Below are 13,767 nucleotides of genomic sequence, written 5' to 3'. Positions count from 1 at the left end.
CCAGACTTCAACCCCCCCTCCCTCCCACCAATTCTCCAGACTTCAACCCCTCCCCCTCCCTCCTCCTGACCAAACCGCATCCCACCACTCCTCCGGACTTCAAACCCCCACTCCCTCCCACCACTCCTCTGGATCTCAACCCTCCCCTACTCCTCTGGACCTCAACCCCCACACCCTCCCTCCCCACTCCTCTGGACCTCCACCCTCCCTCCCCACTCCTCTGGACCCCCACCCTCCCTCCCCACTCCTCTGGACCGCAAATCCCCCCCCCCCCGGACCTCAAATCCCCCCCGCCCACCCCACCCCACTCCTCTGGACCTCAAACCCCCCCCCGCCCACCCCTCTGGACCTCAAACCCCCCACCCCCCGGACCTCAAATCCCCCCCCCCCTCCCTCCTCTGGACCTCAAACCCCCCCGCCCACCCCACCCCACTCCTCTGGACCTCCACCCTCCCGCCCCCCCCCCCACCCCCCCGGACCTCAAATCCCCCTCCCTCCCCCCGGACCTCAAATCACCCCCCCCCCACACCTCTGGACCTCAAACCCCCCCCGCCCACCCCACCCCTCTGGACCTCAAACCCCCCCGCCCACCCACCCCACCGGACCTCAAACCCCCCCACCCACCCACCCCACCCCTCTGGACCTCCACCCTCCCCTCCCACCTCCCCAGACCTCAAATCCCCCCCCCCACCCCACTCCTCTGGACCTCCACCCTCCCCTCCCACCCCCCCAGACCTCAAATCCCCCCCCACCCCACTCCTCTGGACCTCCACCCTCCCCTCCCACCCCCCCAGACCTCAAAACCCCCCCACCCCACTCCTCTGGACCTCAAATCCCCCCCCACCCCACTCCTCTGGACCTCAACCCCCCCCTCCACTCCTCTGGACCTCAACCCCCACCCCCCCCCCACTCCTCTGGACCTCAACCCCCCCCCCCCCACTCCTCTGGACCTCAACCCCCCCCCCCCACTCCCCTGGACCTCAACCCCCCCCCCCCCCACTCCCCTGGACCTCAAACCCCCCCCTCCCCACTCCTCTGGACCTCAAACCCCCCACCTCCCCCCCACCCCACTCCTCTGGACCTCAAACCCTCCACCTCCCCCCCACCCCACTCCTCTGGACCGCAAATCCCCCCCCCCCCACCCCACTCCTCTGGACCGCAAACCCCCCCCCCCCCACTCCTCTGGACCGCAACCCCCCCCCCCACCCGCCCCACTCCTCTGGACCTCAAACCCCCCCGCCCACCCACCCCACACCTCTGGACCTCCACCCTCCCCTCCCACCCCCCCCAGACCTCCACCCTCCCCTCCCACCCCCCCCAGACCTCAAATCCCCCCCACCCCCCACTCCTCTGGACCTCCACCCTCCCCTCCCACCCCCCCAGACCTCAAATCCCCCCCACCCCCCACTCCTCTGGACCTCCACCCTCCCCTCCCACCCCCCCAGACCTCAAATCCCCCCCCCCCCACCCCCCCAGACCTCAAATCCCCCCCCCCCCCACCCCCCCAGACCTCAAATCCCCCCCCCCCCCCCACCCCACTCCTCTGGACCTCAAACCCCCCACCTCCCCACTCCTCTGGACCTCAAACCCCCCACCTCCCCACTCCTCTGGACCTCAAACCCCCCACCTCCCCACTCCTCTGGACCTCAAACCCCCCACCTCCCCACTCCTCTGGACCTCAAACCCCCCACCTCCCCACTCCTCTGGACCTCAAACCCCCCACCTCCCCACTCCTCTGGACCTCAAACCCCCCACCTCCCCACTCCTCTGGACCTCAAACCCCCCACCTCCCCACTCCTCTGGACCTCAAACCCCCCACCTCCCCACTCCTCTGGACCTCAAACCCCCCACCTCCCCACTCCTCTGGACCTCAAACCCCCCACCTCCCCACTCCTCTGGACCTCAAACCCCCCACCTCCCCACTCCTCTGGACCTCAAACCCCCCACCTCCCCACTCCTCTGGACCTCAAACCCCCCACCTCCCCACTCCTCTGGACCTCAAACCCCCCACCTCCCCACTCCTCTGGACCTCAAACCCCCCACCTCCCCACTCCTCTGGACCTCAAACCCCCCACCTCCCCACTCCTCTGGACCTCAAACCCCCCACCTCCCCACTCCTCTGGACCTCAAACCCCCCACCTCCCCACTCCTCTGGACCTCAAACCCCCCACCTCCCCACTCCTCTGGACCTCAAACCCCCCACCTCCCCACTCCTCTGGACCTCAAACCCCCCACCTCCCCACTCCTCTGGACCTCAAACCCCCCACCTCCCCACTCCTCTGGACCTCAAACCCCCCACCTCCCCACTCCTCTGGACCTCAAACCCCCCACCTCCCCACTCCTCTGGACCTCAAACCCCCCACCTCCCCACTCCTCTGGACCTCAAACCCCCCACCTCCCCACTCCTCTGGACCTCAAACCCCCCACCTCCCCACTCCTCTGGACCTCAAACCCCCCACCTCCCCACTCCTCTGGACCTCAAACCCCCCACCTCCCCACTCCTCTGGACCTCAAACCCCCCACCTCCCCACTCCTCTGGACCTCAAACCCCCCACCTCCCCACTCCTCTGGACCTCAAACCCCCCACCTCCCCACTCCTCTGGACCTCAAACCCCCCACCTCCCCACTCCTCTGGACCTCAAACCCCCCACCTCCCCACTCCTCTGGACCTCAAACCCCCCACCTCCCCACTCCTCTGGACCTCAAACCCCCCACCTCCCCACTCCTCTGGACCTCAAACCCCCCACCTCCCCACTCCTCTGGACCTCAAACCCCCCACCTCCCCACTCCTCTGGACCTCAAACCCCCCACCACCCCACTCCTCTGGACCTCAAACCCCCCACCTCCCCACTCCTCTGGACCTCAAACCCCCCACCTCCCCACTCCTCTGGACCTCAAACCCCCCACCTCCCCACTCCTCTGGACCTCAAACCCCCCACCTCCCCACTCCTCTGGACCTCAAACCCCCCACCTCCCCACTCCTCTGGACCTCAAACCCCCCACCTCCCCACTCCTCTGGACCTCAAACCCCCCACCTCCCCACTCCTCTGGACCTCAAACCCCCCACCTCCCCACTCCTCTGGACCTCAAACCCCCCACCTCCCCACTCCTCTGGACCTCAAACCCCCCACCTCCCCACTCCTCTGGACCTCAAACCCCCCACCTCCCCACTCCTCTGGACCTCAAACCCCCCACCTCCCCACTCCTCTGGACCTCAAACCCCCCACCTCCCCACTCCTCTGGACCTCAAACCCCCCACCTCCCCACTCCTCTGGACCTCAAACCCCCCACCTCCCCACTCCTCTGGACCTCAAACCCCCCACCTCCCCACTCCTCTGGACCTCAAACCCCCCACCTCCCCACTCCTCTGGACCTCAAACCCCCCACCTCCCCACTCCTCTGGACCTCAAACCCCCCACCTCCCCACTCCTCTGGACCTCAAACCCCCCACCTCCCCACTCCTCTGGACCTCAAACCCCCCACCTCCCCACTCCTCTGGACCTCAAACCCCCCACCTCCCCACTCCTCTGGACCTCAAACCCCCCACCTCCCCACTCCTCTGGACCTCAAACCCCCCACCTCCCCACTCCTCTGGACCTCAAACCCCCCACCTCCCCACTCCTCTGGACCTCAAACCCCCCACCTCCCCACTCCTCTGGACCTCAAACCCCCCACCTCCCCACTCCTCTGGACCTCAAACCCCCCACCTCCCCACTCCTCTGGACCTCAAACCCCCCACCTCCCCACTCCTCTGGACCTCAAACCCCCCACCTCCCCACTCCTCTGGACCTCAAACCCCCCACCTCCCCACTCCTCTGGACCTCAAACCCCCCACCTCCCCACTCCTCTGGACCTCAAACCCCCCACCTCCCCACTCCTCTGGACCTCAAACCCCCCACCTCCCCACTCCTCTGGACCTCAAACCCCCCACCTCCCCACTCCTCTGGACCTCAAACCCCCCACCTCCCCACTCCTCTGGACCTCAAACCCCCCACCTCCCCACTCCTCTGGACCTCAAACCCCCCACCTCCCCACTCCTCTGGACCTCAAACCCCCCACCTCCCCACTCCTCTGGACCTCAAACCCCCCACCTCCCCACTCCTCTGGACCTCAAACCCCCCACCTCCCCACTCCTCTGGACCTCAAACCCCCCACCTCCCCACTCCTCTGGACCTCAAACCCCCCACCTCCCCACTCCTCTGGACCTCAAACCCCCCACCTCCCCACTCCTCTGGACCTCAAACCCCCCACCTCCCCACTCCTCTGGACCTCAAACCCCCCACCTCCCCACTCCTCTGGACCTCAAACCCCCCACCTCCCCACTCCTCTGGACCTCAAACCCCCCACCTCCCCACTCCTCTGGACCTCAAACCCCCCACCTCCCCACTCCTCTGGACCTCAAACCCCCCACCTCCCCACTCCTCTGGACCTCAAACCCCCCACCTCCCCACTCCTCTGGACCTCAAACCCCCCACCTCCCCACTCCTCTGGACCTCAAACCCCCCACCTCCCCACTCCTCTGGACCTCAAACCCCCCACCACCCCACTCCTCTGGACCTCAAACCCCCCACCTCCCCACTCCTCTGGACCTCAAACCCCCCACCTCCCCACTCCTCTGGACCTCAAACCCCCCACCTCCCCACTCCTCTGGACCTCAAACCCCCCACCTCCCCACTCCTCTGGACCTCAAACCCCCCACCTCCCCACTCCTCTGGACCTCAAACCCCCCACCTCCCCACTCCTCTGGACCTCAAACCCCCCACCTCCCCACTCCTCTGGACCTCAAACCCCCCACCTCCCCACTCCTCTGGACCTCAAACCCCCCACCTCCCCACTCCTCTGGACCTCAAACCCCCCACCTCCCCACTCCTCTGGACCTCAAACCCCCCACCTCCCCACTCCTCTGGACCTCAAACCCCCCACCTCCCCACTCCTCTGGACCTCAAACCCCCCACCTCCCCACTCCTCTGGACCTCAAACCCCCCACCTCCCCACTCCTCTGGACCTCAAACCCCCCACCTCCCCACTCCTCTGGACCTCAAACCCCCCACCTCCCCACTCCTCTGGACCTCAAACCCCCCACCTCCCCACTCCTCTGGACCTCAAACCCCCCACCTCCCCACTCCTCTGGACCTCAAACCCCCCACCTCCCCACTCCTCTGGACCTCAAACCCCCCACCTCCCCACTCCTCTGGACCTCAAACCCCCCACCTCCCCACTCCTCTGGACCTCAAACCCCCCACCTCCCCACTCCTCTGGACCTCAAACCCCCCACCTCCCCACTCCTCTGGACCTCAAACCCCCCACCTCCCCACTCCTCTGGACCTCAAACCCCCCACCTCCCCACTCCTCTGGACCTCAAACCCCCCACCTCCCCACTCCTCTGGACCTCAAACCCCCCACCTCCCCACTCCTCTGGACCTCAAACCCCCCACCTCCCCACTCCTCTGGACCTCAAACCCCCCACCTCCCCACTCCTCTGGACCTCAAACCCCCCACCTCCCCACTCCTCTGGACCTCAAACCCCCCACCTCCCCACTCCTCTGGACCTCAAACCCCCCACCTCCCCACTCCTCTGGACCTCAAACCCCCCACCTCCCCACTCCTCTGGACCTCAAACCCCCCACCTCCCCACTCCTCTGGACCTCAAACCCCCCACCTCCCCACTCCTCTGGACCTCAAACCCCCCACCTCCCCACTCCTCTGGACCTCAAACCCCCCACCTCCCCACTCCTCTGGACCTCAAACCCCCCACCTCCCCACTCCTCTGGACCTCAAACCCCCCACCTCCCCACTCCTCTGGACCTCAAACCCCCCACCTCCCCACTCCTCTGGACCTCAAACCCCCCACCTCCCCACTCCTCTGGACCTCAAACCCCCCACCTCCCCACTCCTCTGGACCTCAAACCCCCCACCTCCCCACTCCTCTGGACCTCAAACCCCCCACCTCCCCACTCCTCTGGACCTCAAACCCCCCACCTCCCCACTCCTCTGGACCTCAAACCCCCCACCTCCCCACTCCTCTGGACCTCAAACCCCCCACCTCCCCACTCCTCTGGACCTCAAACCCCCCACCTCCCCACTCCTCTGGACCTCAAACCCCCCACCTCCCCACTCCTCTGGACCTCAAACCCCCCACCTCCCCACTCCTCTGGACCTCAAACCCCCCACCTCCCCACTCCTCTGGACCTCAAACCCCCCACCTCCCCACTCCTCTGGACCTCAAACCCCCCACCTCCCCACTCCTCTGGACCTCAAACCCCCCACCTCCCCACTCCTCTGGACCTCAAACCCCCCACCTCCCCACTCCTCTGGACCTCAAACCCCCCACCTCCCCACTCCTCTGGACCTCAAACCCCCCACCTCCCCACTCCTCTGGACCTCAAACCCCCCACCTCCCCACTCCTCTGGACCTCAAACCCCCCACCTCCCCACTCCTCTGGACCTCAAACCCCCCACCTCCCCACTCCTCTGGACCTCAAACCCCCCACCTCCCCACTCCTCTGGACCTCAAACCCCCCACCTCCCCACTCCTCTGGACCTCAAACCCCCCACCTCCCCACTCCTCTGGACCTCAAACCCCCCACCTCCCCACTCCTCTGGACCTCAAACCCCCCACCTCCCCACTCCTCTGGACCTCAAACCCCCCACCTCCCCACTCCTCTGGACCTCAAACCCCCCACCTCCCCACTCCTCTGGACCTCAAACCCCCCACCTCCCCACTCCTCTGGACCTCAAACCCCCCACCTCCCCACTCCTCTGGACCTCAAACCCCCCACCTCCCCACTCCTCTGGACCTCAAACCCCCCACCTCCCCACTCCTCTGGACCTCAAACCCCCCCACCCACCTCCTCTGGACCTCAAACCCCACCCCACTCCTCTGGACCTCAAACCCCACCCCACTCCTCTGGACCTCAACCCCCACCCACCCCCCCACCTCTTTCCCGCTCACACCCTCTCCCCAAACATGGAGCCCCCGAGCCGCTGCGGCTCTTTTAACCGAAGCCCGGGCCTCCGGTCAAACCCCCTGCCAGCGGCCATTGCAGGGAACGGAATCCGAGCTTGAAAGAAAAATCCTCCTCACCTCCGAGTCGGACAGGTCTGATCCTTCCGAGTCGGACAGGTCTGATCCTTCCGAGTCGACCTCGGCCTCAGTCTGCCGATTCCGGGCCATGCTGCCACCAACGGCCTGAGGCACCTGAGCGGAAGCTGTTACCCAACGCACAACAACTCCGCTCCGGAATCAACAGGGAACCGCGCACTGAGTTCCGAGGACCGGCCTCTTCACTCACTCACTGGAGTCATTTATTCAGGAGATACGAACTAGTGCAGACCATTACTATGAAAGCAAAATACTGTGGCTGCTGAAAAATCTGAAATAAAAAGACAAAATGCTACTCAGCAGGTCTGGCAGCTTCTGTAAAGAGAGAAAAAGAATTAACGATTCAAATCTGTGACCTTTCATCAGAATTGGGAAAAGTTTAAATACCACAGGTTTTGAGCAAGTGAAAGGGAGGGGGTGGGAAAAAGAACAAAAGTGAAGGGCTAATGGGGCAAGTAAAGAGACAAAAGATGTGTCTGTTTCTGGGTTATAACTTCTATGTATAAATCTGAGAATTATTTAATTTCCTAGAGTGGGAGCTGCTGCAGTTAGGCATCTTCATTGTTGGAATTAACAAACAACATACACGACACATGAACCTCAACGTCACTTCCCTTTTCCCCTCACGTTGCTCACAGCAGTGCCTGCAAAATTAATCTTTCATTCCAGAGACTTCTTGACAATTGGGAAGGTTGACAACCCTATCTATAGATCTATTCTACTTTGGTCACTCTGTATGAAGAAGAATTTCCTTATATCAGTACTAAAATTGTCTTTTAATAGCTTGATTTTATATCTTCCAAGTCATAGAGTTATACAGCACAGAAACAGGCCCTTCGGCTCATAGTTTTTGTGCTGGCCATCAAGCACCTATCTATTTTAATCCATTTTCCAGCACTTGGCCCGTAGCCTTGTATGCTATGGTGTTTCAAGTGCTCATCTAAATACTTCTTAATTGTTGTGAGGGTTTCTGCCTCTACCACCTTTCAGGCAGGGTGTTCCAGATTCCAACCACCACTGGGTGAAAATTTTTTTCCTCAAATCCCCTCTAAACCTCCTGCCCCTTACCTTAAATCTATGCCCCCTGGTTATTGACACCTCCGCTAAGGGAAAAAGTTTCTTCCTATCTACCCGATCTATGCCCCTCATAATTTTGTATATCTCAATCAGGTCCCCCTTAGCCTTCTCTGCTCTAAGGAAAACAACCCTAGCCTTTCCAGTCTCTCTTCATAGCTGAAATGCTCCAGCCCAGGCAATGTCCTGGTGAATCTCCTCTGTACCCTCTCCAGTGCAATCACATCCTTCCTATAGTGTGGTGACCAGAACTGTACACAGTACTGCAGCTGTGGTCTAACTAGCGTTTTGTACAGCTCCATCATAACCTCCCTGTTCTTATATTCTATGCCTCGGCTAGTAAAGGCAAGTATTCCATATGTCTTCCTAACCACCTTATCTACCTGTGCTGCTGCCTTCAATGGTCTATGGACAAGTACACCAAGGTCCCTCTGGCCTTCTGTCCTTTCTAGGGTCCTACCATCCATTGTATATTTCCTTGCCTTGTTAGTCCTCCCAAAGTGCATCACCTCACACTTCTCAAGATTAAAATCTATTTGCCACTGCTCTGCCCATCTTACCAGCCCATCTATATCGTCCTGAAATCTAAGGCTTTCCTCCTCACTATTTACCACACCACCAATTTTCGTGTCATCTGCGAACTTACTGATCATATCTCCTATATTCACGTCTAAATCATTAACTTACACTACAAACAGCAAGGGTCCAAGTACTGATCCCTGCAGTATATCACTGGCCACAGGCCTCCAATAGCAAAAACAACCCTTGACCATCACCCTTTGCCTCCTTCCACTAAGCCAAGCCTAGTTCTACTCCTGAAGTTTAATTTAGATTAGTATTTGGAGGTTAACTTTTTCTATATCCTAACAATGTTACATACTTCTACAAGATTATCTTTCAGCCCTCCTTTGCACATTGAAAAGCCCAAGTTTCCCCTGTCTTTCCTCAGAACTCAAGCTGCTGACCTAGGGATCAGCCTCGTGGCTCGTCACTGCATTGCCTCCAATGCTTTAATATCTCACCTGGTTTTTGGTGATTGCCATTGTGCATTGGTTGTACATGCTTCATGTCAAGTCTACAAAGATGCCTTGGACTCTTAACTTCATCCTTAGCTAGTTCAGCACTTTTCATGGAGTACACGCACTTTCTTTATTGTATTAATTTCTGCTATTGTTCTGCCCACTTACATATCTTGTCCAACTCATCCACAGAGGTGTAACTAGACATCTCCAAATTTACAGGTTTCAATGCATGGGTGAAACTCATTGCAGATTGCCAACATCAAGGGTGGAATTTAGATTGCCAATGGTCACTGCCTAGCCTGGTATGTGAATAATAGGAACATGGGTGAGGTAGCGATCGGTGCCCAGTACCAGTGGAACGACTGCAGCAAAGCCATCGAAAGGGAAGAAAATTGCTGAAAAAAGAGAACAAAAATAGAGAGATCAGACAAGATCTGATGTGAACAGACACTGCAGGGTAGAATTAGATCAGGAAATTGAGAGCCTGAAAGGTGGGAGTTGCAAGTTGATACTTGAGACTGGGTGTAGCTAGCTGAAAGTTAAAATCAAAAGGCAGAGGAATGGCTCAATAAATGAGATAAGAGATGGAAAACAACAATGAACCAGAGATAGAAAGTATAGTAGAATCCAGTAAAAACTTGAAACAAATTCAGAAAATGAGCCTGAATAATAACTCAAACAAAACAAACTAGGAGATGTGAAAGAGAAAAGGAAGAACTATGATAGGACAAGAAAAACTTGAATTCTGATGAAGGGTCACTGACTTGAAACATTAACTCTGCTTCTCTCTCCACAGATGCTGCCAGACCTACTGGGTATTTCCAGCATTTCTTGTTTTTATTTCAGATTTCCAGCATCTGCAGTATTTTGCTTTTATATGACTGAACTCCAGCTATTGCTTCAATCCTTTTCTCCTTTGCATCTTTCTCCTTTTCTGTCTCTATTTGTGTGTGCGTGTTTATTGCGTATGCATGCTAGCGTGGTTGCGTTGCCTATTTCTAGTAGTTTTAACTGAATTAGAGTTTTAAGGTTAATAAACTAAAATCTTTCTTGTTTAAATCTGAGAAAACCTGTCTGGTTGATTTCTTTGCCATTACAATTAGAGAGCAGTGAGCAAGGACTCACTGAGAGGGAAGCTAGAACACGGTGTTTTAAAAATTAAACCCTGTTATGGCCAAACCAGGAAAAGGCTGAGAGGGAACTCCTAGATCCCTTTCTCACCTGGTCGTAACAGAACCAAGTATATGTACAATGCATTTTTAATTATCAAGACAATTTACTGGTTATGTCAGTGTTGGTAATGATTTGGATTTCCCCATTTACACCTCCTGTAGACCCATCTTTTGTTTCTTTACTTGTTCCATTACCATCTCCTTTTGTTTTGCACTATCATCCCTTTTGTCATTTAATCTCTCCTGCCTTCCACCCAAATCCTGCCTTCCACCCAAACACAGATCTTCCCTTTTGTTCTTTCCTAGTCACTCCACTTTCTCTGCCTCTGTACTTGCTTAAAACCTATCATGTCTCTAACTTTTTCCAGTTCTGATGAAATTCATTGACCTGAAATGTTAACTGTTTCTCTCTCCTTTTTTAGTTCAGATTTCTAGCATCTGGTATTTTGCTTTTGTGTTACTGATTATTCTTGTAGCTCTACAAACTTGTATTTGATGTGTAAATGTTAGATTTAACAGTACTTATGAATAAAGTTAGAACTTGGGAAATAATGGCAACACTGATAGTAACGAGAGTTGAGCTTTGGGAGAGGCATGAGGCCTGATGCAGTAGCAGGATATAAAACCTGCTGCTGCTTAAAGGAACCATGGTAGCATGGAGAAAGCAAAAAATCTTGATATCTACCATGACCGCGAAACCCAAAAGAAGGGCCTCGGAGAGTCTGACTGGAGGTACTCCTAATAGAAATTCAAAGCAGGATCAGTGATCTGTATGGGGTCAGGAGCAAGAGACTTATGTAGCATGTTATACACACGTGTGGCGGTAGGTGGCTGTAGCACAGTGCCACTTCCTTGACATCCAGCTACCTGCTCACTATGATGTTTCCTTGCTGACCCTTTAAACGTGTACCCTACTTCATTCATTATCCTAACTCTAGTCCAGGCTGTATTCTGACCCACTGATCTCTGCTGCCACCCTGTTGCATCTGCTCGCTACAAATCCAACTTCCTTTGTAGAATGCCATGTGTAAAAAAAAAGAAAAAGCCTCCCCAATTGACAGCACCTGTCCTGTAATAATCTTATGTGTCCAGCAATATAACTGCGCTCCCAGCGAACCTTCACTGTTGTTCTCAAGGTGGTCCATAACAACTGGGTGTCTCAGGCAATAGGTAGTAGCTCCCTCTGTTCCCTGATACAAGATGTCTGATCCCACGTAAAGTGGAAGCATTGGAGGTCCTGCGGAAACAGACCACTTATTTTGTTGGGAATAGAGAAGAAGGAGTACAAGAAGCAACTTGCCTCAATTGTGGTGTGAGACCACAGACTTGCTTGCAGGGAACCTCATTACATGCTCCTTTAAACATCCAGCAATTTCCCCTCCCCACCCAATATTCCAACATCACTTCATTTTATTTCTCTCTAGATGAAAAACAACTATAAAAAGAAAGGTGCAAAAAAGATTTACAAATATGATATTAGAACTGAGAGGTTATACCTATCAGGAAAGCTTGAACAGGCTGTGGCTCTTTTCTCTAGAAAAGAGACGGCTGAGGGGTGACCTGAGAGGTCTTCAAGATTATAAAATGGTTTTTATGGTAGATGTGGATTAGATGTTTCTAATTGTGGGGGAATCCAAAACTAGGGGCCATAATTATAAGATATTCACTAACAAATCCAATAGGGAATTCAGGAGAAACTTCTTTCCCTAGAGAGTGTTTAGAATGCAGAACTTACAGAGCAGTTGAGGTGAATATCAGAGATGCATTTAAGGGGAAGTTAGATAAAAAGACAAAGGAGAAATGAATAGAAGGATATGTTGATGGAGTGAGATGAGGTAGGTTGGGGGAAGGCTCAAGTAGAGCATAAACACCAGCATGGACCAATTGGGCTGAATGGCCTGTTTCTGTGCTGCACACTATTCTATGTAATTTTATGTAATGTGCCACCGAGGAGGAAAGTAAGTGTGCACAGCTCTTCCACTCGTCCTTGACAACCACATCCTTATCCACAGCACCATTTATCCTTTTTGCTCACTCACCAGTCTCAAAGATTCACCTAGCAGGGAGTAGATCGTTCTGATGAGAATTTGTCACTGGGTGATACACAGAGCATTTGGATGCCAGATGAGCCAGGAGTGACAGTGAAGCCCAATAGTGAAGAGTGAAGGTTCCATGATGTCACATCCTGGCTGTGAAGCCTGTGGACTCAGGGATCCTGCTCGACAAGGAAGGATGCTAGATGATAATCACAACAATGTGGATAGTACATGAAGCAAACGGCAGGTGTAATGGTCCAATGCTATCCAAAATGGTTCTAACACAAGGAACACCTGCATCCATTTCTGCTAATAGTGGGCCTCCAGACTTAACAGTGCCTCCGACAAGAAAGCATTGTCTGTTAGCCTGAGGGAAATGTATCTAGAGGGTCCTTTAAGATTCTTGGGGTGCTATTGCAGACCTGCCACCGTAAATTAATAAGTTCCAGCACCACATAGGCACAACAACAGTGGAACTGACATTGAGGACTTTCAGAGCCTGTGATTCTGCTGGTACCTGCAGGATAGCCGTGCCTCAGATCAAAATGTTTATTTGTTGCACTAAATAATGACGTTGAAGATTTGGGAGTAGAAAATAAATTAATATTGGATTGGATAATAAAAGTGACGTGGATAAATGGCTTGGCATCATTTCTATCCTCAGCTGCTGATACTGTCAAGTTCATTTAGTCAAGGCAGTAATTAGAATCCTAGTAATTATCTGTCTTGAACTCAGCCTCACACAGAATAATGTTACCGTGTAATCATTTAGACATTTACCTATGTTGAATTTGAGGTTTATAATGAAGTATGATTATGTATGAGATACCTTTTGTTATTGTGCAGCATATTATATAATACATCCTGTAACCTTGAACTTTTATGTGAAAGCTGCATGAGTTTTGCTTTTAAACTATTCCGTATCAATTTTGAGAGCTAAAAATTGGTTCACACCTGTTTTCGGGTGCAGAGGCGTGATTTTCAATCTACCTGTGCCTATTCCCATAGAGACAGGCAGCATGCAAACATCATCCTCATTTCCATGATGTGCAAGCAGCCGATGGTGCGACCGTGCACACCTTGCATTACATCTCATCCAACCCTCCCTTTCTGATTTTATGCTTTCAGATACCCAAGAACTGCCACCTGCCCAATCACAGCAGCCTCAGGAGGAAGAGAGAGAGCAACACCACAAAATTAATGAAGAGGCCCTGTCACTTGATCCATCACTTGCAGCCACCAGCTCAGGTGCTGGCACTGTGTGTACCTTAGAGGCTAGTATAGAGTTGGGTTCTGCTTGTGGTGAGTGGGCTCCAGCCAGGCCTAGGTAAAGGATAGCTTGTGTGCCAGCTCACTGGAGG

The 13,767-nt window shown here is 54.9% G+C and overlaps 1 protein-coding gene across 2 annotated transcripts in view; it reads right to left on the bottom strand.

Annotated features, from left to right (window-relative positions):
• Nucleotides 1–7,254, bottom strand: part of ebna1bp2 (EBNA1 binding protein 2) — a 32,525-nt gene extending 25,271 nt beyond the window's left edge. Inside the window, exon 1 of one of the 2 annotated variants that reach the window (XM_068037100.1) lies at nt 7,111–7,254. In XM_068037100.1, the coding sequence (XP_067893201.1) occupies nt 7,111–7,174 (64 nt within the window). In that variant the 5' untranslated portion in view covers nt 7,175–7,254. Of the gene's footprint in view, nt 1–7,084 lie in introns of both variants that reach the window. The other variant, XM_068037099.1, reaches the window with a different exon arrangement.
• Between the last annotated feature and the right edge of the window lie 6,513 nt (nt 7,255–13,767).

The sequence above is a fragment of the Heterodontus francisci genome, chromosome 8 (genome assembly GCF_036365525.1).
Source record: "Heterodontus francisci isolate sHetFra1 chromosome 8, sHetFra1.hap1, whole genome shotgun sequence".
Taxonomy (NCBI): Eukaryota; Metazoa; Chordata; class Chondrichthyes; order Heterodontiformes; family Heterodontidae; genus Heterodontus; species Heterodontus francisci.
Note: the sequence above shows the minus strand (reverse complement) of the source record. Positions and strands in the feature narration are given on the sequence as shown.